At 41.0% G+C, this 26,100-nt stretch overlaps 3 protein-coding genes across 3 annotated transcripts; all 3 read left to right on the top strand.

Annotated features, from left to right (window-relative positions):
* On the top strand, positions 1-2,035 carry LOC310878524 (5-hydroxytryptamine receptor 1E-like; the record flags this gene model as incomplete). The annotated part of the gene is given in 6 exon segments (XM_083792854.1): positions 1-31; positions 175-242; positions 245-334; positions 994-1,335; positions 1,338-1,382; positions 1,796-2,035. Coding segments are annotated over 6 exon segments (816 nt in total).
* Positions 2,036-4,017: 1,982 nt separating this feature from the next.
* cga (glycoprotein hormones, alpha polypeptide) lies at positions 4,018-5,885 on the top strand. Its single transcript, XM_083792070.1, has 3 exons — positions 4,018-4,122; positions 4,673-4,866; positions 5,775-5,885. Exons 1-3 carry the CDS (start codon positions 4,026-4,028, stop codon positions 5,850-5,852), a joined length of 369 nt encoding a protein of 122 aa, XP_083648196.1. The 5' UTR covers positions 4,018-4,025; the 3' UTR covers positions 5,853-5,885.
* A 1,136-nt stretch (positions 5,886-7,021) lies between these two features.
* znf292a (zinc finger protein 292a) lies at positions 7,022-25,433 on the top strand. Its single transcript, XM_083792036.1, has 8 exons — positions 7,022-7,242; positions 9,738-9,892; positions 12,342-12,420; positions 14,619-14,754; positions 15,653-15,855; positions 16,029-16,165; positions 18,409-18,550; positions 18,761-25,433. The coding sequence occupies exons 1-8, from the start codon at positions 7,093-7,095 to the stop codon at positions 25,019-25,021; spliced, it is 7,263 nt and encodes a 2,420-aa protein (XP_083648162.1). The 5' UTR covers positions 7,022-7,092; the 3' UTR covers positions 25,022-25,433.
* Positions 25,434-26,100: the final 667 nt, after the last annotated feature.

Below are 26,100 nucleotides of genomic sequence, written 5' to 3'. Positions count from 1 at the left end.
ATGAGTCAACTCTACAAGACTAGGCCCGCAGGTCTCCATGTTTAAATGGATAAGTGACAATAATGGTGGGTTGTACCTAAAAGCAGTCAGATAAAGAGGTATTAACATGGAGGTAATTAAGGCCTTAGACCTTTTTTGTACTCTCAATCCTCAGCATCATCGCATTTATTACAGCTTTACAAAATTCTGGGGTCATCTTAGTGATCCTGATCACCAAAAGACTCCACCTCCCAGCCAACTACGGTATCTCATTTGCTCTCTGGCAGTAACTGATTTGCTGGTGGCCATCTTAGTGATGCCACTCAGCATACTCTACATCAGGGGTGCCCAAAAGGTAGATCGCGATCTACCAGTAGATCACAAAGGCTGTGCCTCTAAAGAATGACATGCCTCTAAAGAATATTTAATTTAAATATATATATATTTTTTGGCATCTGCCACTTGAATTAAGTTGACTTGATTGATTGATTGACATAAAAAAAGGGCCTGTCAGCTCAAACCCATAATGCAACTTAATGTAACTTTGTTTTCAAGAGTGTTGCTGTGCACAAAATCCACAAATGTCAGTAGATTACAAATGAAATACAAAAACAAAAAGAACTCTAGGCCTACATAGCCTATTCCATTTCTTTTTTTTTTAGATATTTTTTTTTGCGGCTTACGCCTTTTATTGATTTTTGAAGGGACAGACAGTAGGCTGACAGGAAACGGGAGAGAGATGGGGGGATGACATGCAGTAAAGGCCGCGTCGGGTCCGGGAGTCGAACCCGCGGCACACTGCGACTGGATTACCAGTCCGGTGCCCAGACCGTTACGCTACGGCCTGGGCCCTATTCCATTTCTCCCCTTTCCCATTCCAAGTGCATTTGTCTTAAATGTAATGCCAGCGCCGCTATTCCAAAGCCATTTTTAGCAATGATATTATAATGTTTTTGAAAGTAGCTCTCAAGTCAAAAAGTGTGGGCACCCCTGCTCTACATCGCCATGGATCAGTGGCCTCTGAGTTTTGTTCTGTGCGAAGCCTGGCTGAGTATAGATATGACCTGCTGCACTTGTTCTATTTTGCACCTATGTGCCATTGCCCTCGATCGGTATTGGGCCATCACCAAAGCGTTGGCGTATGCACACAAGAGGACTTCAAAGTGGGTGTTTATTATAATTACTGCAGTGTGGACCATCTCCACCCTCATCACCATGCCTCCACTGTTCTGGAGGCATCACAATGACAGTAATAATGTTAATGAAGAAGCCAGTGAAAATGTATCAGGCCAGTGTTTTATCAAGCATGACCACGTATTCTACACTATATACTCTACCTTTTGGGCTTTCTATACATTCCCTTGGCTCTTATCCTCATCCTCTATTATAGAATTTTCATCACAGCGAGAACGTTGTATTATAAACGAAAAGAACCAGGCTCACAGATGGAAATAAGAACACCAGAGGGCAGACGGAATTTACGGTGCTGTTTTAACGACACTACGTGTCAACCTGAGCTTTCTTCAATGCTTGACACAGAACTTAAAAAACTCAACATTGTACATCAGAAAGTCAATGAGAGGATTCAGATCTGTGCATCTAGAGAGAAAAGTGCAAATGGATAAATATGTTATATCATAAGCCCAGAAAAACGTTTTTGTGTGTGTAAATATTTAAAATATCATATATTGTCAGTTGGCCAATTCTACCTTTTCTTTTTTCAACATGCCTATGCATGTATGTGCAATGAAATGTCAGTGTTCAATTTGCGAATGTGCCACCAACAGGGGTTCTCTGATGGCACATCCATTGTCAGCTGCATCATGGTAAAATGGAGGAGTATATAGCCCAGGCCAGGCAAGACCAAGGCGGCAAGGAGCTGGTGGTGAACTACCAACAGAGGAAGAAGAGGACCCCATCAATCCATGGGGAGAAGGTGGAGATGGTCACTGGACTGGACACCTATGGACTGATAACTCTAACATCCTCAAGGGACAGAGCAAGGATAAGGTCCTCCAATTTGTGCAACAGGAAGCTACATCAGCACAAGGGATAGGGACACTCACTCACAAACTGAACAAGCTGGTGAAGAAGGCCAGCTCTCTGTCTGTCTGTCTGTCTGTCTGTCTGTAAAGAAACGTTTGGATGGCACTTACACCAACCTTCTAATGTGAGCGCAAAATCTGTCTTGGAAGAGCCACCCATCGACTGATCTAATATACGGCAACCTTCCCCGTGTTTCTTCACTAGTCCAATCCAGAAGAACACAGTTTGCTGGCCACTGCTACAGAGCTGACAATGAGGTTATATCTTACCTTCTTCTCTGGAGTTCTGCCTCAAAGCAGACCAGATCGAGGTAGAAAGCTGTCGTTCCCTGATGTCATCTCTAGGCACACATGCATCAGTAAGCAGGAACTGGGGATGGTAATGAAGGACCAGAAAGTCTGGCGTGGTATTGTGAAATGATGATGATGATCTGTCTATCATATTCATATTATTATATACAGTATACTAGAGCGGTGCCCGTTGGGCACTGGCCTACTTGGAACGATGCATGTTGAACTGATTAATAAATAGAGGTCACATTTTATTACAATGAGTTAGAATTGTCAAAATGAGGCAACTAGTTTTTAATTTAGCAAATTAGATCACAATGACCAACTGTGGGATTACACAATGTCATAATGACATAATAATGTCACAATTTTAATGTCAAGGCTTTATCACCAACACAACCAATGGAAGAGGAAATTAATATTCAACCATGACATTTCAACTGTTGAAGGCAGACAGATGGATACACTTTAATAATGAGTAACGATCCATTCCGCCAAAAACCCATGCATCTTCCATCCAATTATTTATCCATGCATTCATCTAGTTAGTATCAGTGGTGGAAAGTAAGTACTTTTACTTAAGTACTGTACTTGAGTACAATTTAGAGGTATTTGTACTTTACTTGAGTATTTCCAATTTCCAGTACTTTTACTTCTACTCCACTACATCTCAGAGGCAAGTTCTTTTACTTTTACTTCACTACAATTATTTGAAAACTTTAGTTACTCGTTACTTTGGCGAAAACATACATTAACCACTTCAATCCTATACATTTCGGCCATTTGAAAATAGCCGATCTACAAACTCACACAATGCGTCGCAACGTGATGCATTGTGAAATGGGACATTCTGCAATATGAGTACTTTAAGTACATTTTGATGCCGTACTTCTAAATTGCAGTATTGGTACTTTTACTTAAGTAAAACAATTGAGTACTTTTTCCACCACTGGTTAGTATACCCACCCATCCATCTGCATACAACCGTACTGTGTAAACCGTACTGTGTCAATACTAACATGGGATGCTGCTGGTATAGTACATTTAGAAAGTCTATGATGTGATTGCATGAATTTATGCACATGTTCTTTTTTTATGAAGAGTTATTCATGTTTTGACTTCCATGTTGTCCCAAGTTACTGTCATCACCCAAATAAATGTTAATTTAACAGGTCCATTAGGACATTAGGTCATAAGTAAAGCATGAACTTTATGAAAACAAAAAAAGGTCAAGAAAAGAAAAGTCCCGATCACCTTGCCTTGCCATGACATGAATAACAGTGTACTGTAACTACCTACAAGTTACCTAGTAACACAAACCTTGGCCATGGACGCAACATTCATAACCATGATGGAAGAATAATGGGAGTGTGTTTTGACTTTCCACTCTATGCACCACCCTTTTTCTCTTTTTTGCTTTCAAGGGATTATGAAGAAGGCCAATGAGTCATCGAGATCACTGATAAGGTTGTTTTATAATTATAATCCCAGCAGAGTATATAGACTGAGGGTCCCAGGTCTAAAAACGCATGAATTGAGGCAGAAAGGTCTTCGTCAAAACGTCAAGAAGAAAGAGGTAACGTTTTACAAATATTTTCAACATATGTATTTTGTTAGCTTATTGTGTATTTCTCCAGTCATTGGCATTTAACATTTGTTTTACTCTCTCTCTCTCTCTCTCTCTCTGTATGTGGTAAGGTTACCGTCATCATGATGAGCTCAGTGAAATCAACTAGACTCCCTCTCCTAGTCTTGTTGTGCCTTCTTTACATAGCGGACTCCCACCCCAACACAGACTTGGCAAATGGTAAGATTTCCTCATACTGAAGCACTTCAGCATGATAACTGAGGTGTTTAGGGAATACCTTACTTGCTATACGGTTACTCCAAAGAGAAGGTATAGGGTGTAGACAGTATAGACTAGGTCATAAAAACTCAGATTGTTCATGGTTTCATATTCCAAAGATTCTTATACAGTAACTACTGTATGGAATGAGATCATTTATGAACATATCTCCATATCCTGCAATGTGCATATAGTAATATCTTCAGTGTTAATTTACCCTGTTAAAGCTGCAATCCTTATTTTAATGAATAAAACAATATTTATGGTAGAGTACTGTATTTTAATACCATAACTAGCACATCTACAGTAATTATAAAAAACCTCCTTCCATCGTGTCGCGTAGGACACATACTGGTTGACAAGTAGTATTGCCTTAAGCGTAATATCTTCTCTGGACACATATAGGCATTCCTTCAGGACAGCTTTAACATTGAGGATGTATCTGTGTAGTTGACCCTAATGTCACTGCATTTTCCATGTTAAACACGGCTTCTTTTCAACACTTCCCCAGTGGGCTGCGAATGTACACTGAAAAGGAACACATTCTGGTCGAAGTATGTCAACGTATTAGGCCCAATTTACCAGTGCCAGGGCTGCTGCTTCTCCAGAGCATTCCCAACACCTTTGAAGACTATGAAGACCATGTCAATCCCAAAGAACATCACGTCAGAGGCATCATGCTGCGTAGCACAACACCACAATGAGGTACAGCCAAAATGTCAAGTTGATCACATCACACAAGTTTACAGTTGTAAAGGAGTGGGTGAATGTATTTTCCATACAAGCTCCTGAAATAATAAATAGTAATAAGAAGAGAGAGAAAAAACATAGAAAAGAGTCAGATATCAGGACAACAATTTCAAATAAGGTGTATGCTAAAAAAAAGAAAGAAAATAAAAACATCACACTCTCTTGCACAAGCAAGATACATCGCTTAGCAGCCGATAAATATAGCAGCAGATATATCACACTCTCTTGTGCAAGTAAGAGACATCACACAGTAGATATCAGACACGCTAGTGCATGCATGAGTGATGCGATTATTAGTTCAGCAATTATATAAAAGCGTTTTATTAGGGACACAATTAATCGGTCATATCGGTATCTGCAATATCAGCTTTTAAAATCTGAAAATCGAACAAATATCAAAATATCAGCATTACTCAATATATTCTATTTATTTTGCTGCCACATTTCTTGCAATACAAGGCAGATTCAATCAAATACATTACAAAGAAAATAAATTGGTTGCAATTTAGGGAGTGTATTTTTTTCCTGCATCAGAATGTGTTGTTGGTTTTCTGAAGAAGAAAAAATAACAATGCAAATACAGACTTCCTACCCCTGTAATATCATGTTTTGTTATGGTATCTGAATCATTATGATATACTGTACTATTGAATTATGTGCCATACTTAGCATTTCATCTCAACCTGAAACAATGGGTGATCTTCAATGAGATAGGGTGGAGGTAATTTGTGAAATCACCTCATATAGTGTTAGTTATAGGAATGACAACCTGAACAAATTCCCCTTGCCCACAGCTTGAGAATCAATGACCTACATACACAAGATTTAAAACTCTCCTGTTGTTTTTTCTTTCTTCTTTTCAGATTCAGTTTGATGAGGGTATAACAGTCAACAACCACACAAGCTGTCATTGCAGCACCTGCTTTTACCACAAGCAATGAATGTTGGTAAATGGAACTGTCTAGTCAAGTGACACATGAATCTGGACACAGTAGTGTTTGTTACAACAGTGGTTCTCAAAACTTCTCAAACATTGTCATGTAAACATTTTTAAATGTATATCTATTTGGCAATTTGGCCCATCTGAAAATATTTTGTAGAGACCCCATAGGAGAATATTTGTGTTATTAAACATTTTAAAAGTTATTCCAAATTGTTCACAATATTTCAAGATCTTTCAAAAATGTTTTTCCTAAAATTGCAAATCTTGTAGATCGGCTATTTTTTAATATCCTAAGTATAAAATAGCATTAAAGTGCTTAGACCGATTTTGATGCTTGTATTAACTAATTTAGCTGTGTTGTGGGGACCCCTGGAAACACCTCAGGGACCCATGTGAGTCCCCGGAGCCCACTTTGAGAAGCACTGTTACAATATTCACAAGCCGTTCTGAAATCTGCAGAGCCAACCACAGCTTCATACCAATCGTTGTCTTTTTAAGATTAATCTTATTGTGTTGATGCATTTGCTTGGAATATCTTTTTGTAGTGATTTTTCTCTATAATAACATCTCAAGTGTGTTGATAAGTGTGCTGTATTGTCAATTTAAAAGCCATTAAAATAAGTCTGCACAGTGAGTCTTCATTTTCTTTCTTATGAGGACCACAATGGAAATATTAAATATATGACCCTTTTGTTATCCTCAATGATTTGTTTTTTTTACAATCGAATAAGTCAGTCAGTCAGCCAAACCAGTCAGTACAGTAGGCCTAAATGATGATTTTGCATTTTACATGAGCTGTTTGGATTTCCAACTATCATGAGGCATGAGCACAAAGCGTCTTTTTCACATAATTCAGACATTATCCATTACTGATCAACTGCTGAATAACAGTCCCTCCCTTTGCAGTATGATGAGTGCACATCGAGATCCTTGTGTCATTGTAAGGTCATTGATGCTTTGTTGTCATCGGCAGAATGTAGAGCAGCAGAGCACACACACGTCACACTCACACACACACACACACACACACACACACACACACACACACACACACACACACACACAGTCACACACCACTACCACCAGCAGCAGCAGCACATACACACCGCTGCTGAGTGCTGCTGCTCGCCTGCCTCACACTCGGTCTCCCCTCCCCCGCTTGCGAATGCGTGTCCGTGCGTGTGCCAGTCTGGCGGCGGCGTAACATCTGTGCGTACGCGGTCGTGATTGTTGTGAAGATGGCGGAGGGGGAGACAGAGAAGGAATATGATACACGGAAAGCCATCGAGGTGCTGCGAGAACGCTTCCAGGATCTGGCCACAGCACTAAACGAGACCTCGGAATCGCGGCTGGAAGCCTCTCTGCATTTCTGCCAGGAGTTTTGCCAGGTAAAAAAAGAAGCATGTCTACTCTCCTGCTCATCCCAGGCAGCCTGCAGCCCCTCTGGCTTGCTCCTGGCCGATGATGCGCGTGTACGTTTTGCTACAACAATGTAGCTAAAGCAGCTAACCGTGCTAGCTATAGCTTCCCCTGGCCTTGCAAAGATGGGGGAAAACCCTTCCTTCCTTCCCCGTGATTCTGGCCATCTTTTCCAGTGCTGTTTGCCAGCAGATCGCGTGTGTTAATCACTAGTACGCGTCGCTGTTTTGTGTCAAAGAATATGGCTGAAAGTGTGCGTTCGGTGCATGTATTACTCGTATTTTCCAGGCCAGAGAGAGCTGCTAGAGTTCAGATGAATGTTGCTTGCTAGCTGGTATGCAGGGACCCCCTCTCTGTCCTGGCTGTGGTCATGCTGTGCAAAAAATGGATAGCTAGCAAAATTTGACTGGACGATTGCACTGAGATGCATCGAATTAGAGAGACACTGATAAAATTGATACACTATTTCAGGCACAAGACGACGCTCGTCTACGTTTGTTTATGTTGTAACTTGCCGGATAAAAATGGCTATTATTGTTCAGTTGCCTGATTGTGCGGAAAGATCAATGATTTTGGAGCAGGGTCCTTTAGCCAAGGCCTCATGCACTAATTAATCCACTAACCACATCACCGGAAACTGTCCAGTTAGCTCTGGAGGCAGCTGATGAAAAATAGTCTATAATTTAACCGATCGGTCTGTTTTCGGGTGTAAAGAGTAAAACAGACTAGATCTGAAAGGAAAAGTGTCAGTGGTCACTTGCAGTCTTTTTTCAATTTGCCATGTCCACGCATTAATCATACTTGGTGCATAATATGCATGTTATTACCGTGCTATTGCAATCACTGTATAGCCACATTTGTTAGGTGACTCTCTCAGTAATGTTCATGGATGCATCAGACTGGATGTGTTGTAGTTTGTTTTTGTTAACCTATGTCCTTAATGTATATTGTATATTAATGGAAAGTTTTTTTTTTTTTTTTTAATTAAGAATACAATGCCTTAATTTATAACGTGGTTCAACATGAATGGATGTTTATGAAAGGACGGTGGAGGGAAGTGGGAGTATTCATTAAGGTTTGGCTTTGCTTTGGATCAATGATCAGCAAAGAAAGGGGAGTGAACAGTGTTTATGGCTTTATTTTTGCAGTACCTCATATGTTTTCCTTAGTCCTCGACTTATCACCATAAAATATACCAGTAGTACTATGGTAAAGGAATATTCTGAGGCATCTTTCTGCAACATCATTATAATACTGAAAGCTCCAATGATAGTTGGAATTTCTACAGGGCAACTGTGCATCTAATTATAAAATAATACTTAGTTTTCAACCAATGAAAGTCCCTTTTGCTTTTACAAGCAATGCTCACAAATGTAGTAAACATTAAAATGTATTAAAACATACATTTATTTGGTAATTAGATGCAGGCCATGGTAATTTGTCTGTAAATGTTAGACTTAATTTGCCATGTATGACAAATTAGAATTATAAATTGTATAATTTAATGTTTTCCTTTGACCTTTATCATGTTTCAGTTTGAAATGGCCCAGTTTTGTGTTTGTGTGTGTGTGTGTGTGTGTGTGTGTGTGTGTGTGTGTGTGTGTGTGTGTATGTGTGTGTGTGTGACATGTGTGTGTCCTGCATGCATCAGTGTCATAATATTTACAAACTGTTAATTGGCTTTAACAAGCACAATTTTGCATCAGTGTGTAAGTGTAGTTAAGCCATCTTTTGATTGGTTTAGGTGTGCTGGACAATAGGAAGCATAATTGAAACCAAACCAAGACTAAATACTAGGGATGTCCCGATACGATGTGGTATACCAATACAGATACAAGTGTTGTGATCTCGTGTTTATAGCTGTATATCTCGTGTTGTGTTTATACCAGACTCCTCATTCAAATGTGCACTTGCAGTTTGGGCAACTCAAAAGCAAACTCCACATGCCCCAACATTGTATTTACCTGCCATAATGTCCCTTTACCCCTTTACCCTTTACCCCTATATCGGATCGGTGGTTAGACTGGCATATTCGCCGATACCGATATGACAAATAAGGGCTGATACCGATACTATTCAGATACCGATACAGTATCGGGACATCTCTACTAAATACATTTTCTTCTTTCAGTGCTTTATACTTTTCAGTGCCAGTAATTAAATACAATAACCCTGTGAAGTTGTAACTGCAAATAAAAGGTGACTCATAAGCTTTAAAACATTGCAATTGCAATTTTCATGCCCAGTTTAGTTGGAAAACTGGGAGGTTAGGTTACCCATAAAACGGGGGTTGTTGCAACTGGAAACTTTTGACTTTTTTTTCCTTCTGCCATCAGGAGGACTATGTTGTGAAGAACTGTGTTATTGATTGTGATTCGTGAATGCACTGCAAGTAGATCTAATGAAAGGAATTACTACAGATAGACTCAGCCTAACTTGTATTTTTCCATACATATTTTCATAGGTCCTTGTGGAACATGCTGGACGCTGGAAGACCGACGAGGATCCACTGCCTTTGCTGGAGGTCTATACCGTGGCCATACTCAGCTTTGCCAAGGCCACCTCCTGTCTCTCCTCCGAATGTGAAAACGTTCCACACCTACTTGAAAAGTTAGCACTGTAAGTACAGTAGTGTGCATGGGTTGGATTGTTGTATGAAGCAACAAGTGGAATAAATCTTCTTAAAATGTCTTGTGAAATCATATATTGTACCAACCAGAGATGCTAGTAGCTTGAACATATACAGTACAAGATCAAGATTGATTTGTCAAAATGTTCTTAGCTGGAGTTTGCTTAAGCCCAAACAACACCAAAGGGTCGCGTTGGGACAACGCCTTTTTTTTAGGTAAACCACACCAATGTAACTCACAACTCATTGCAACTCAATGAGTTTACCTTAAAAACCGGTTTGTCCCAACCCGACCATTTGGTGTGGTTTGGGCTTTAGATGCCAATCTTCATTTACAGCTTCATAATCATCCGTCTTGCCAAAACTCATATCAGAAATCATAGAACTAAGTCCATTTTCCAGAGCTATAGTGCTATACTATGACTTTGGTCATCGAAATCCATCATTGTGACGAACCTGGGACTTGTACATTTGCCAGGAATAACATGGGGAAGTGATGGTGAGCCTGAGCCATCTCCGCCCCTGAGCAAGAGCATGCACATTACCTTGTTTACATTACGAAAGCTTTGTTTCACCCTCACTTCATAATGTGGTTCTGGGACAATTTACAATGCTTGCGTTCATCGCACTGATTAATTATGCTGACAAAAGCAGCATTGTTGCCCAGGCGCTTCTGTTAAGATTTCTGTCAAGACTAACCATACTTCTAAGTATGACTAACCGCAGCACTCTGTCTCCTTCAAATTATTGGTTTAGGAATATTATGATGACAAAAAAACATCTCCATGAATTCAAACTATTCTTTAAAGAGAATCAAGAAATTATTTGTCACTCACTCATACAGGTAGCAAATTCAGTATTAAGTCAGTGAAAAGACGCACAATGAAATGGCAGAGCAATGCATTTCTTGTGAGTTAAGCGATTTTTAAAGGTTTCATCGCATTTGGTATTAATGCACCTTCAGGGTTTGTAAATGTATCCCTTTTCAGATTATTTATAATTAAACCCAATATACTTTGTTGTCTGTCAAATAGCAAAAATTGCTGCCAATTGTTGCCTTCTGTTAGCCTGTTATGACATCCTGATAATAGGAATGCTAGGATTAATGTGGTTAAAAGTTGCTGGGAATAGATGATAAAATATAATGTAGCAATTATGCTAACATTTCAACGCTTGCCATTGTATTAACTAAAGAGATGGTGTAATTACAGTGAGAACAAGGGGGCGAGATGTGGAAAAAAGATCAATTCACACATTAAGTTTGACAGGATTTTGTGTGGGTGAAATGGGTGAACAATTACATTTTCCAGAAAAGTATTTGCATCAAGTCATAAAATATTCGCGTGGTCTTTTATTTTTTGGTTTGCGTGTAGAGATAAAAACTTGGCATTAGAAAAATCTGATGAATGCCAGGATTTTGTTTTTAGATCAAATGTTTATTTTCTCACTGCATGAGTTTGGTCATTGTGCAAGTTTGTAGGTCTCTTCGGTCTGTTCTCTAATATATCCTCATTAGCTGTAATCATCTTGGGGTTCACAGAAAAGGCGCAGAATAAACCCATGCACACAAATAATAGAGAACCTGTCCTGCATACTACTAACTGTATAAAGACTGTTTAAAAATACAAAACAAGTCAGCATTTGAAACAAGTTGCAGTGTAGCTGTTCACTGTGTCATTCAAGGAGTTATGTTTTAGGAGTTAGTCCTTCAGGCAATTACACAGTATAAAAAAAACTATAGGCTACGGTGGCTACCTATTGGGGGCCGAGACAGATTTGGGATAGTCAGGTTACAGAATGCAAAAAAAAAGAAAGATAGATATGCTGCTATGTACAGTATTACAGTACAGTATTTTTTTCTTCACTTAATCTTTATTGAGAAAAAGTATTTTTTTAAACTAAAATAAATAATAAATATTCAAAGTTTTTCAGATAACTTACGGCCAAGATTTTGATTATTATTATTAGAATCTGCCTCAGTTCTAAATGGGTTATATGACGTGCTATTGAGCCATAAACAAAGTTAGCGCTGTTGTCACTGGTGCTGATAGAGGATCACATTCACCTTGTTCTTGCATAACAATGTCCTCAATTATGAAGTTATATCTTAGAGAAATGTTACTTAACCCATTTTGCGCGGGATCCCCTTTTGGTGTTAGCATTGTTATGCTTTAGCTATTGAAAAATAGCAGATCTACAAGCTCATAGCGCGCCACCGAGTGCCGCGCTATGAGCTTGTAGCTCTGCTATTTTTGAAAAATCGAAGAACGACTGACACAGAAACATAGCTTTTTTCAGAAAACTGTCATTTTCCAACAGACATTTTTAGAATCTGATCTCATGTCAAAATGGGTTAAAACTGTCTTATGTGAATATAGGCTCATAAGCACATCCTTGACCTAAATGTTGCTTTGATGAATGACTGTATTGAATCCACAGGAGCTGTGTAGAACTGCTGCTCTTACTGCCCCAGCATGTCCCTGGTGCCTTATGGGGAGAGTTCCAGTCCTCTATGAAGGTGAGTAGTCCCCTGGGCTGTTACTGGACTAGATCGCTGCTTTTCAACCCTTTTCATATCAAGGGTTCCATTATTTATTCAGCATTTTTGAGCCACGGACCACCATTTGATGACATTTAGCTTCTCAAAACGCAAAAAAATAAAGAATATCTTGGATGAGACGTTGGATGAGATTTTGTCCACAATTCCATGCTGTATTGATGTTGGTACCATTAGGAGAGATAACAGGCAAACGTTGATCAAAATAACAATTAATTCTACATTCTCTAATTGTGTAGACTTCTTGTAAATTAAGTAATGCAGATGGGTTAACAATAATTTAACTTTTGAGAGTGTAAAATGTTATTTGACACACAAAGTTAACACTTTTTGGGCGGGAACCCCTTTTGGTGTTTTAAACATTATGTTATAACTTAGCTATTGAAAAATAGCAGATCTACAAGCTCATAGCACGCCACCAAGTGGCGCGCTATGAGCTTGTAGGTCTGCTATTTTTGAAAAATCATAAAAATGTGGCGCAAATCTTTGAATATATATTCTTTCAAAGTGAATGTTTTTTGGTTATAAACTCCATCATTTAGCTGGGGATCACCTGCAACCCCCTCAGGGACCACTGGTGGTCCCCGGACCAGTGGTTGAAAACCACAGGACTAGATTGTTTCTAACTTTAAACATAACAATGAGAAGTGATGGAAATGTTTCTGGCTTATCATAACAATGAGAAGTGATGGAAATGTTTCTATCTTCTTTGCCTTTTGTTTTCACTTTTTCTTTGAAGCTGAATGTTTTACTTCACGCTGGGGCTGGGTATATACTTAAGTGCTGTCACGATTCGCCTAATCCACAATTTGATTCAACTTTCGATTGTAAGGTCACGATTCGATTCGATACAATATTCAATACGATTCAATCAATATTTTTAAAACCTATTTTCAGCACAGAGCCCTATATTATTGTTAATTTAGGCTAATGTTTTGATTTGTAAAGAAAAACAATAAGTCGCTTTTATTGATATAGATTAATGAGAATAACAAACTTTGGTTTTTATGCCCTAACATTACTTTATTAGGGGGGGAAACACTTAAGAAGGAATAAAATCAATAAAAACAGTGGAATTATCTAGCTGGGGAGTTTTGGGGAGTGCAGTTGAGGCAGTAACTAGAAAACATTAGAAAACATCTATTTTGCTTCAGAGGACATCACCAATACCAACACTTGGTAACTCCTGACTCGGGACTAACGTCAGCCCCACATGGAACCTCTCACTCCCATAGAGTTATAAAGGAGCTCACTGCGCTATAATGTAGGTACTAAGCAGGCTATGTAACACTATGTAACAGCCTCTCAGGGAGAGCTTCCATGATAGCTGGACTGGCGTTGGCCGCCACCAAACACGGCTTCGTTGGTGCTGCGGTGATATTATGCTAAATGACCGCAGCGTGACAACAAGCCTCCGGTGTCCTCGTCTCGATGTGAGGCACGCTGAAGCAGCTATAGCGTGGAGTCCAGCGTCAGTCCAGACTACAGGCAGCCCCATATGGAACCCGTAACTCCGCTATTGGGACACAACTATATGGTTTTATCCACGCTTTTCATCCGTTTTTAAATCTAAATGTCCCATCCACGGGACAAAAGCGATATAAACGGCTTGAATGATTCCTTTGGGGGAATATGGCTTTGTTGTGATCTGCTCTCTGCTGACTGCATGCAATGAGCTACCTAAGTGAGCTACAGGCTGGTTGTTCCACCGTGGTATCCACTATCCGGTCCGACTGGCTGAAATTCCTTCTGTGAGAGACGTTCCGGGGTGAAAAACGGACGGATGCGCGCATGCAATGAAATATCGTGCGTCGGCTCGTGATGCACTGTATCGAACGTCAATTTCGATTTGCTTTCGATATGTATCGAGAATCGTGACAGCCTTATGGCCGATTCATACTCCTATTTTACCGCTGTTTCGGTGCTGTAGTGCCGAAATGATTTCGGCTCGTCAGAAATTTTCAGTAGCACCGAAGAGCCGACTTTAGGACGGTACCCGCCCCCCCCCGAACCTCAAATGACGTCACATTGTAGGCTCTACAGAGCCGAACCGACTTTTATTCGGCTCTAAAATAGGAGTATGAATCGGCCCTAAGTATATGCACACAAACACACACAAAACGGCTTGTAACAACAAAGTAATTTCTCTTTCTTCACAGTTGGCACACAGCCTTTTGCAAGAAAGTGGGAACACGCAGCTTCACATGCTCTCAGTTGTGGCTCAGCAGGATGGCGCGTGGTCCCACACCACCCTGAGCAACATCCTGTCCAATGAAATGCCTGAAACTGAGCAAGGTTAGTTCTCACACACACCTGCATTGGTACAAAGGGAGTCTATCAACGCGCCTCAAGCTTGAAACGGCTGATCCGGTGCTTCACAGGTGCAAGGACATCATGAGTTGCATAAGGAGAAGAGACTGGAGCAGCACGGACATTTAGAGCCTTTTATTTAGGTGCTAAGTATACAAACGACTAACGTTTCGACCTTGCGGTCTTCATCAGAGTCATGAGTCTGATGAAGACCGCAAGGTTGAAACGTTAGTCGTTTGTATACTTAGCACCTAAATAAAAGGCTCTAAATGTCCGTGCTGCTCCAGTCTCTTCTCCTTTTGCAACACACCTGCATTGATTTGATTTTATACCTGTTACCAGGGCAGCTCGTTGAAGTACCCTTCCAGATGTAATTAACACATTATCATTATCAAGTTGAATGGTCATTTCCAGTAGTAAACTACTATCTCTACTACGGAAAACGGCGTAGCAGCGTCATTACACCTGCACCCTAATAGAGAATGAATCTATGAATATACAAGTCGGACCATTAAAGGTGACTAATTGTGATGTCTCAAATGGAGCTTGTACGTGCACATCAAGTTAGAATTTCATGTTTTTCAGTTGTTGATTCTTAACCCATTTTGGGCGGGATCCCCTTTTGGTGTTAGCATTATGTTATGCTTTAGCTATTGAAAAATAGCAGAACTACAAGCTCGTAGCGCGACATAGAAACATAGCTTTTTCAGAAAACTGTCAGGATGTAGAAGATCTTTTTAGAATTTGATCTCAGGTCAGAATGGGTTAAAGGTCACTAATTGTGAAATGGAGCTTGTACGTGCACATCAAGTTAGAATTTCATGTTTTTCAGTTGTTGATTCTTAATGCATTTTGTTTTGTCTTTTGCCTTTTCTCTACTTAGTCCATGAATTTCTAGATTTGGAAGGTCCCACACTCCTTAATATGCGAATAAAGCACCTTATCAAAGTGGACAGCGTTGAGAAAGCGGCTGTCCTTGCAAAGATGTGCTCCGAGTATCGGGAATATGAAGGAAAAGGGAATTTCAAACAAACCTACCTGGTTTGCATCTGCATGACGAAAGCTCAAGAGCAGCTAATGGAAGAGGTGAGTTATGTCAGACAAAATTGGGGACAATACGTACTTTCTATTTATTGAAACTTGTCAAAAGTGTAAATTAAGCCTTTGTAGTCTTGTCATTTTATTCCTTATCAAGCACCAATTAATCTCCCTTTTTTTGGACAATGATGAGCGGTTTCTCTTTGTCTCCACTCTGGCAGATTTCATCAATAGATTGTAAAGATGCTCTTGAGATGATCTGTAACCTGGAGTCCGAAGGAGATGACAAAGGAGCGCTTTGTTTATGCTCTGCCTTCCTCAGACGACAGCTTATCCAGGGAGATGTTTACTGTGCCTGGTGAGTATTGCTTACATTTTCTTCAACTATTGTATGAATACTATTGAGAAAATGGTTTAGTTATGGCAATGCTGCCACTCACTCTTCTATTCAGTAACCATACTGATGCCGAGTGAGTGGCTCCATTCCGTAACGGATGGCAATTCTACGCGTCTGTGATTTCAAGTCATTATATTATGTTAGTTTAGGTACAAACCTCGCTGGTTGTCAGCAATCTAAACTGGGATGGCTTAAAAGATAGGAGGTCCGGCTCAACATTTTAGCAGCTGCTAAACGGTAAACCTTTTTCCCCAGGTTGTGGATCTGTGTATGACAGATGGGGCACAGTAGAGCAAAATATACAACAAATTGGAAATTGTTCGAGCTTGATATAACCATTACAAATCAATGTTAAAATATGCACCGTTTGTCTCGTGAGAATCAATGTTACTGATCGGAATAACAATTATTATCGATGTAAGGGTGTGCATCTCTCCTTCCCTTTTATAAAACCATGGGCTACAATATGACTCGGGGACAAAACATTTTTATACAGAACGATCCGATGGGATTCGATATGATTCAATCGAATACCGTTTTAAAACATTTGTTCAATGTAGACGTAAACTTTTCATTATACATTTAAATAAGCTGATTCTATAAAAGTGATTATCAATTTGATAGAAAATGTAAAAGTTAGATCGTAACCCGTATTATACTGTATATAAACCCCTTACAAAAGGTTCGGAAACGTAACTTTGGTCGATTATTTCTTCCCTTTATTAATACCAAAGGGTATTTTATATAATTTATTATTGATTAGTCGCCTTTACAAAGAGGTACAGCTTGTAAGGATCAGGCATTTGTGGAATGAGCAACACAGCTAAATGTGTGGGTAGCGCCTTCAACAAAATTCCTAAAATGGCAAATGCATGGTATTCACCCTTTGCTTTGAGTTGCTTAGTGGATTGCACTCTCCCACAGTAATAAGGGCAAACACAACACATATTGGGCTTTTTAAACTTTTCCATAACATTGAGTGTAAAATGTATATAGCGTCTGGAAGATCCATACACAGCCACAGCACTTGGTATGGTATTGGGCAGTGTCTCTCTCAGCCAAGACAGAACTTGTCATCAAGGCAATATCAATGCAGTGATATCGGGATGAGATTCTGGAGCCAGCGGCGATCTCATATCTTCAGAATCTGGGACCTAAGTAACGCCATCCTCCAGGATGAGGACGCTCGCCCCCACAGAGCCAGGAACATCAGAGTCAGTGATGCAAATAGCCTGCATCCTGCATCCTTAGACTCACTAAATTGAGAAAGGACACAATTATGTCACCCTGGTCCTGGGATGCAATACTGTACTCAGTACTGTACTTTCACATTGTTGAAATAAGACTCATAAAATGTCCCTGGGACCCATCTAAAAGACCACCCCTGGGTCCCGGGCCCCGTTACATTGAAAACCTAGTTACATCACTGCAGAGTACCTCCATAATTTGAGAGTAGAGAGGATGGAATTGCCCTCTGTGAGTCCAGTCCTCAACCCAATTGTGTGTGCGTGCGTGCGTGCGTGCGTGCGTGCGTGCTGTGGCAGGGATGAGGATATCCAGACAGACATCCAGTCCAGTCATGTCAGTCACAACTTTGATATACAGCACTGGCATGCATTTGGCGGTGAAACTTTGTCGGTGTACTTGATATCTTGAAGGTACAACAGCTGCGGTACCTTGGTACATGATTGTCACAGGCTAGTTTTGGGTTTTTTGCCATTTCACAATAGGGGGCTATTTTAGGGGGGGGGGGGGGGGGGTCCTTGACATTTGGGAACTCCTTTTCTGTGGAGATCTAGAAAATGCACTGATCCCATGCTCCTAAGTCACAATGCCCCGAGTTCAAATCCAACTCTCCTCTGTTTCTTCTCTACAATCTCCTAGTTAACCCATTTTGACCTGAGATCAGATTCTAAAAATGTCTTCTACATCCTGACAGTTTTCTGAAAAAGCTATGTTTCTATGTCAGTCGTTCTTCGATTTTTCAAAAATAGCAGACCTACAAGCTCGTAGCGCGCCACTCGGTGGCGCGCTATGAGCTTGTAGATCTGCTATTTTTCAATAGCTAAAGCATAACATGATGCTAACACCAAAAGGGGTTCCTGCCCAAAATGGGTAAAAGCATAGGCTAAAAAAATTATAAAAACCAAACAAAAAGCCATTTTACTGTATGTGAATCTTTTATTGTGTGTGTCTTCTTGCAGGGAGCTCACACTCTTCTGGAGTAAGCTACTGATGCGTCTGGAGGCCTCTGCCGATGCCTTTCTAGACCACAGCAAAAAGATGGCTGTTCTTTCTAGAAGCGTCTGTCACATTCTCTTCCTCATCAAAGTAATCCAGAATGAGGTAAAAAAATAAGAAAAAATAAGAAAAGCATATGGAAATGTATGATTATGAGCTATTTTGTTTTATTGTATTTCAACAAAATGGTTATTCATTTGAAGTCATGTCGCCCAGTCCTACAAAGGTCCCAGTCCTACAAAGGTAGATGACGTTTGTGTTAAAATCATGCTGAAAATGTATAATTATTTGTGATGTTTTTTGTTGTCTCCTCAGGTTGGAGAGGTGGGGCTTCCAGTTTGTGTTGAAATGTGCATTCAGGCTCTGAAAATGACCTCCGGTGACCAGAAGGATAGCAAGTCCACCATCTGCAAAACTCTTTGCTGCCTCTTGCCATCTGATCTAGAGGTTAAGCGTGCATGTCAACTGACAGAGTTTCTCCTCCAGCCTAATGTTGACTCATACTATGCCGTGGAGTCACTGTACAATGAACCTGATGAAAAGCCGGAGGAGGGGGAGAATCCACCTGTCCCCAATTCTTTACGTTGCGAGTTACTTCTGGCCTTCAAGACACAGTGGCCTTTTGATCCCGAGTTCTGGGACTGGAGGACTTTGAAGCGCAGTTGCTTGGCATTAATGGGCACCGAGGCAGCTATTGTGTCGTCTATCGACACTCTCAATGACACTGATGAACAAGAGGAGGAAAGTATTATGGGCAAGGCCCCCGAGTACAAGGATCTTGAGGACTTTCTGTTGAACACTACAAATGAACTGAACGAAATCACAGATGAACGAGAAAAAAATAGAGAGGCAAAGAAATTGAGGGAGCAAGGGTTTGTGTCTGCTCGATTCAGAAACTGGCGAGCGTACATGCAGTATTGTGTTTTGTGTGACAAGGAGTTCTTAGGTCATAGAATTGTTCGCCATGCTCAGAAGCATTTTAAAGATGGTGTTTATCTGTGTCCAATTTGTGCGGATAGTTTTGAAAGTAGGGAGGTCTTAGAGCCACATGTAGCATCACATGTGAAGCAGTCTTGCAAAGAGAGACTAGCTGCCATGAAAGCTGCCAGGAAGGTGAGCAAACCACCTCAGTCGCCTAAAAGTCCTGCAAAAACTCTAAAGATTACTACCAAGGCAATTGTCTGCCCAGTGAAAATTGAACCCTCAAATGGAGACCATTGTATTGCTGAGACATCAGTCCCTGCAACTCCTCCTAAGCCAGTACAAGTTCCATCTGAGCCGCAAATGAGTCAAGATTGTTTCTGTCCAGTTAGAAACTGTTCAAAGGCTTTCAAGTTTTTCCGGAATCTCATGGCTCATGTGCGATGCCACAAGGATGATGAAGAAGCAACACGTTTTCTAGAGATACAAAAGCAGAAAGTAGTGTGCCAGTATTGCAGACGACAATTTGTTAACGTGAGGCATCTTAATGATCATTTGCAAATGCACTGTGGCACCAAACCATACATCTGCATACAACTAGATTGCAAGGCCAATTTTAACTCAAATTCCGAACTTCTCATGCACAGAAAAACACATTCGGAATTTAAGGCGCAATGCATGTTCCCCAACTGTGGTAAGGTTTTCAGTGAGGCCTACCTGCTGTACGATCACGAGGCTCAGCATTATCTTACATACACCTGCCAAATGGACAACTGTGGGAAGATTTTCTACTCACAGACCCAATTTGTGTCTCACCAGGAAAATCACAGTACAGACACTTCCACCGTAAATGTGCCTGTTACACATGAAATGTCTCCTGTCCCCAGTGGAATTGACCCTCCACTTCAGAGCACCAATAACAAAGATGAAAAATGTGCCGCTTTTATTCGTCTTGAACGGATCAATAACGAGACATTTGTGAAGGAACAATCGAGGTCGAGCATGTCGCCATCCAGATCACCTTTGGTTTCTAAAGAATCTAGCCCCGTTAAAGTAAAACATTCTGTCGAAAGCATGCTGAACTCCGCGGAAAACAATGGTCAACCACAGCCCCAGAACATGAGTGATATAGATCCTCCAATGCATCCCCTTACCTGCCCACCAAGTCCCGGGGCTGGCCAAGTGAGAGATGGACCTGAAAATGGAATAGCTCATAATTCTCCAACAGTGTTACCCCAGATTCTTTCTCCACATCAGATAAAGACAGAGAACCCTTGTTCGCTACAAGGATATCCTCCCAGCACGCCTGGTGAAACTGCCAGTGACGAGAAGAACATGCACTGCTGCCCGTCCCAGGGCTGTGACCGTGCGTACAGCACAAACAAAAGTCTCTCCAGGCATGTAAAGAAACAGCACCCTGAAATATTCGAAGATTGGAAACTGGCTAAGAAATACAACAAAGTGGCCAAAATCACAGCAAAAAAAGGATCGACTATGAAAACACCAACACGGAACCAAAGCAACATGCCATCAAATCAACTATCACCACTATGCAACAAAACTGGGATAGAGCAGATGGATTACCCGATAGGATGTTCAAGCTCACCTGCCCCCTGTTTTCCTGGCTCAATGGAACCAGTGCCTATCACTCCAATGGTAAATCCCACAGCGTACCCATCATGGGGAAACCCAGCCAATTCAGAAATGTCCCAGGCATGGTCTTCATCTTCTATGAATAACCTCTATCCTGATGCCTTCAGTATGAACGACTACCCTGGTAGGAGCTATCCCCCATGGCAATCTGACGAACGAGACAATTCACTTTCCGGTGTACCCGGTGGCAGCATGTCGCTTGTCACTTCAGAGTCAAGTTTAATGTCTCAGTATGTGTCTAGTTCACTGATGCTTGACAATGGGGGGCAAATGCACAATGGAGGGCATCAGTATGCACTGTTGCATCCGGAAGTCAGTGTAGAAAGTGTTGACGGAAGAAAGAGCAATGGCAGTGTGCCAGGTCAGATGAATAATACAGTTGATGAAATGGCAACAGTTGACAACCTTGCTGGAGGAAGTTATCATAGTACACAGTATGGTCAAAATGCAAGTGTTTCTGGGCGATTATCAGTCGATATCCCTATGAAATGTCTAAGCCCAGAGGCACAAGTTGCACTTAAAGCTAAATCTGAAATCATCAAAACAGAGACCATAACGTCTGCTTACGATCAGCTGGAAACCTCTGGGGATGGCATTGTTAGTCGACCGAGTGTCAGACACACAGATTTCCCTTGTGAGGAGGAGGGTGAGGTTCCTCCTCCAGAGGAGAAGAATGGTGACATTGAATCACAGAAAGGAGGAAAGCGCAACCGGTTGAGCAAAAGGACCAAATGGCCAGCTATCATAAAAGATGGAAAAGTCATTTGTAGAAGATGTTTCAGAGAGTTCACAAGCACCAAGTCTCTTGGTGGACATCTCTCGAAACGCTCGCAGTGCAAACCGGTAGATGAAATTGATCTGACAGCTGATCTGCCTACATCGTTTCTCGATTTTCTCAATGACCCCCATGTCCTTGATACTAACGGAGCAGCCTTCAATGTGTCAAATGGTGATTTCTCACAGGATAGTAGTGGTTTGACCACTTTGATTCCCCCCCGAGCGATGAAACAGGAGCCCCAAATGACAGAGATTACAATGAATTCTTATTCATCAAATGATTTCCCCACTGTTTCATCTGCAGACCAGTCAAGCCACAGAAATAGTGATCAAGTGGAGAAGGTAGCACAGCCAGCTATTCAAGCTCTCTCTGTGTCTCATCAAGAGGATCACTTGATGGAAATATCTAAAGCCTTTCAAAGGTTAGATTTAATCGAGGCTGCACAGGAGAAGATGCTTGAAAGTATTTCTTTAGAGCAAAATGCCACTCACAGTGATCTCTCAGTGCTCTCTGACAGTGACACAAGTAAAGTGGTGAATTCAAAGGAGAGAAGGGAGGACAAGCATCGGGAATCCGTCCACAAACCATTTAAATGTGACCAGGATGATTGTGAGTATTCTTTCATGACTAAAGAGGCATTATTCAAACACTTGGCAAGAATGCATGATTACACTAATGATATGATTGAAGAACTAAAAAAAACCCCATTAAAATTTGCCCCATATCCTTGTCAAATTTGCCCCAAAACATTTACCAGAACCACAGGCTTGAGGATTCACTATGAAAAAGTCCACCGCTTGTCAAAGGAAGAAATGCAGAGGCTCAGGATCAGTGCTCGTAATAGGCGTGCATTTAGACTCAGTAAAGACGATGAACCAGAGATGAACCAGAAGAGTAGGTTCAGTGCTCGTAATAGGCAGGCGTTTAATCTCAGTAAAGTCTACGATGCAGACGATGACTATTCGAGTCGTGTAAACACTGATGACGTAGGTAACGACCGCGTGACAAGATCCGCCTTCATGTTACCTACCATAAAACAGGAACCACTCGATGTCGCAATTGAATGTCTGACTGAGAATGAGGATCAATCAAAATATTATGAAATGGCCACGGCAGGAAGTGCAGTAGACGTAGAAGAGCGTGGCACAAACCAGGTGTCGACTGTTACACGGTTGCCATCGCCTCAAAACTATTTGAGCGACAGGGAATTTAGTCAAGTGACACAACCGTCGATGCCTAAACAAGCCCCAGAGGAACATCAAGGGGCTGAAGTGAGTCGTGTTCCAGAGATGAAAGAGAAACCGAGTCAGGTTGGCACAATAGCGGAGCAGAAAGGAAAACTGAAGGTTTCAACTCTAAGCAGTGTAAAAGAGCCAGTGTTGAGCCAGCCTATGTTATCCTCCCCAGAAAGACCCGGCAATTCAAAAAACACTACAGAAAGACCCAGTAGTTCAAAAAATACACCAGAAAGACCCAGTAGTTCAAAAACCACGCCAGTTAAGGACGAGTCCCAGAAGAGGGAAAAACTTCAGAAAAAGCCGAGTCTCAAAATGTGTGACTCTGACAATGCCTTCAGTCCTTATAGACCATATCGCTGTGTTCATGAAGGTTGCACTGCTGCTTTCACCATTCAGCAAAACCTCATCCTCCATTATAGGGCTATGCATCAGGCGGCCCTCATGCCCGCAGGCAAAGTGGAAGCCGATGCCGAGAAGACTCCTGTCAAATGTGAACAGGAATATAGACATGAACAACGTGAACAGGAATATAGACATGAACAACGTGAACAGGAATATAGAAGTAAAGACAATGAGGTCAGGTGTCAAGTGAAAGATTGTTCGAGGGTGTTCATGGGTGTCCCTAGGTTAGTGCAGCATTATCTTTTACTTCACAAGTTCACTCGCGATAAAGCCACCACCATGATGGCCAGCTTAGACGTAGGAACCTTTCATTGTGACCAACCGGAGTGCTCTCTCCCCTTTAAATCTGTGGAAAAGTACATTGAGCACAGTAAGAATTACCACAAGGAAATCGCCATCTCCGAGAGTGGCTCGGTGGATATCACTTTCCGCTGTGAGTTTGATGGATGCGACCGCGTTTACACGACAAAATCCAACCTCCTTCGCCACCTGATAAAAAAGCATGAATATGTGTACGATCCTAAAAGTACCGACGGCAGGAGGACTAAATCGATAGGGCTCTTCGGTGGGCAGGGCAGCATTATCGAGGGGAAAGAAAACGTTGAAAACAAGTTTAAACTGAAGAAGAAAAATGCCAAGAAGAAAGATTGCAAATCACTTGAACATTGGACCAGTTTTGGAAAGCCCACACTGAAATCACATGAAGACGCGTCAGCAATGTGCACCAAGAAATTCTCCTTGCAGTACCCCTGTATGATCATAGGCTGTGATGCAGTGGAACGAGCTGAAAGGAACATATTTAAACACTACACTACTCATGGGCTCACAGAGAGGTACATTGAAGACCAAAGGAGTCAGTTCATCTTCTGCAAAAAGTATCCCCGTTCCAGGTTCAAAGAGGCGAACAAATCGGAAGGCATGTCATCGGGATCCTCTTCCGATGAGACAGAGCCAGAGAGTGAGACAGAAAGTTCAAAGGCCAACGGTGAGAAAACAGAGGAAATGTTGGACAGAGTAGCCCAAGATGACAGCAAGTTGTCCAATGACGAGAGCTCAGAATCCCAAGCTTCCACGGGGACAGAGGAAGGACATAAAAAGGGTCGTTCCAAAAAACCTGCACATTCAAAACCAGCTTGTTCACAGAGAATGCAGTCACTCAGAACTCGTTCGACTGTTAACAGCTCCAGAGAGAACTCTAATCCTGGAACTCCTACGGGGCAAGAAGAACAGTGTGAGGAGGGTATTATGCCGGGGTCTTTCAAGCCTTTAGGACTAGAGGATTCATTCCTGAAGTTTTTGGAAACCACAGAGTCAACCCACACTTCCAAACGTAAATTGAGTGATAGGGCCAGTAACGAATTGCCACCAAAACGGCAAAACACTCATAAGCAAAATTGTTCCGCAAAGAATAAAATGTCAGAGGAATTCAGAGACTGTGAAAATCTTGTGGACTTCAGAAACCCCCTCAATCTCAAATCGGTGAGCAATGTTAAGATTGTAATGGACAAAACATTTTCTGACCTTTTACTAAAGCAGCTACAACACATGAGACCCATGGTTCTTATAAAAAAAGTGTGTTTATAGCGGATCATAGCCTGTTTTAATTTCAACTCGTTCTCACTCAGGATTTGAGAAGTAACATGCTGCAGAAAGGTTTGACAGTACATCAGATTTCCAACCTTCAGATCTGGTCACAGTTAATGATGAAATGGCCTATTTTGTACTTAAAAATATATGTCTTGGATGATTTTAACCTTGTATGTTAGGTATAATAACCAGGTAAACTATAGGGCATAGATTTTAGAGACATGTTTGTATTTAAGATGCTTAGTATTGAAGATGTTTTTTGTTTTTTTGGATGGAGAATTTTAAAGGAAACTTTTATATATCCCTATGGGATTCAAAATTCAGTTTGTATTTATTTCATCCTTTTTCAACACTAGTAGGCCTATCTGTAATATTTACATGTCTTCCACAAAGTGTTCAATAAAATGTAACTGGTTTCTTTTGTAAGACTTGATCAAAAATTTCTGTTGCATAAAGCATACTTTTTGTTTAGTTTTTTAGAACCACTTAAACCCTATAGCAACTTTGTTGTCTCCTCAGAGATCTTTCTTTGGTGGTTTGACCTTTTTTTGTTGTCTCTAATACTACATATCTACAAGCTCACAAACCGTGAGCTTGTAGATGAGCTATTTTCAAGGATAGAATATAGGGATGCTAGAGTTCAAGTGGTTAAGATTAGGGATGCACCGAAAGGGAAATTCTTGGCCGAATCCGAATATAGGAAACAGTCGGCCGAAAACCGAATACCGAAAATGATTAATATTATATATATTTTTTCCTACCATTGCTGTCATGGCCGTACCTTAAAGCTACCTGATTTATGGCAAATCTTAACTTGAATAATAATCACTATTATGGGTCCATAAAACATGAATTCAGCTCTTTTGAATGCATTAATTGCATAAACTATTCAGTGATATATTTTCTGCCTATTCTGGCCGAAACCGGATTAGTAGCCATTTTCTGCCGAATATTTTCTGCGGCCAACTATTCGGTGCATCACTAGTTAAGATAACTGTCTTGAGTTAACAGTAGCATCTCATAAGCAACTAACACAGGCATGTGTGCCATAAACTGGTCCTGATGCACCATAGACC

The sequence above is a fragment of the Protomyctophum parallelum genome (genome assembly GCF_964188405.1).
Source record: "Protomyctophum parallelum genome assembly, chromosome: 20".
NCBI classification, from domain to species: Eukaryota; Metazoa; Chordata; class Actinopteri; order Myctophiformes; family Myctophidae; genus Protomyctophum; species Protomyctophum parallelum.
Note: the sequence above shows the minus strand (reverse complement) of the source record. Positions and strands in the feature narration are given on the sequence as shown.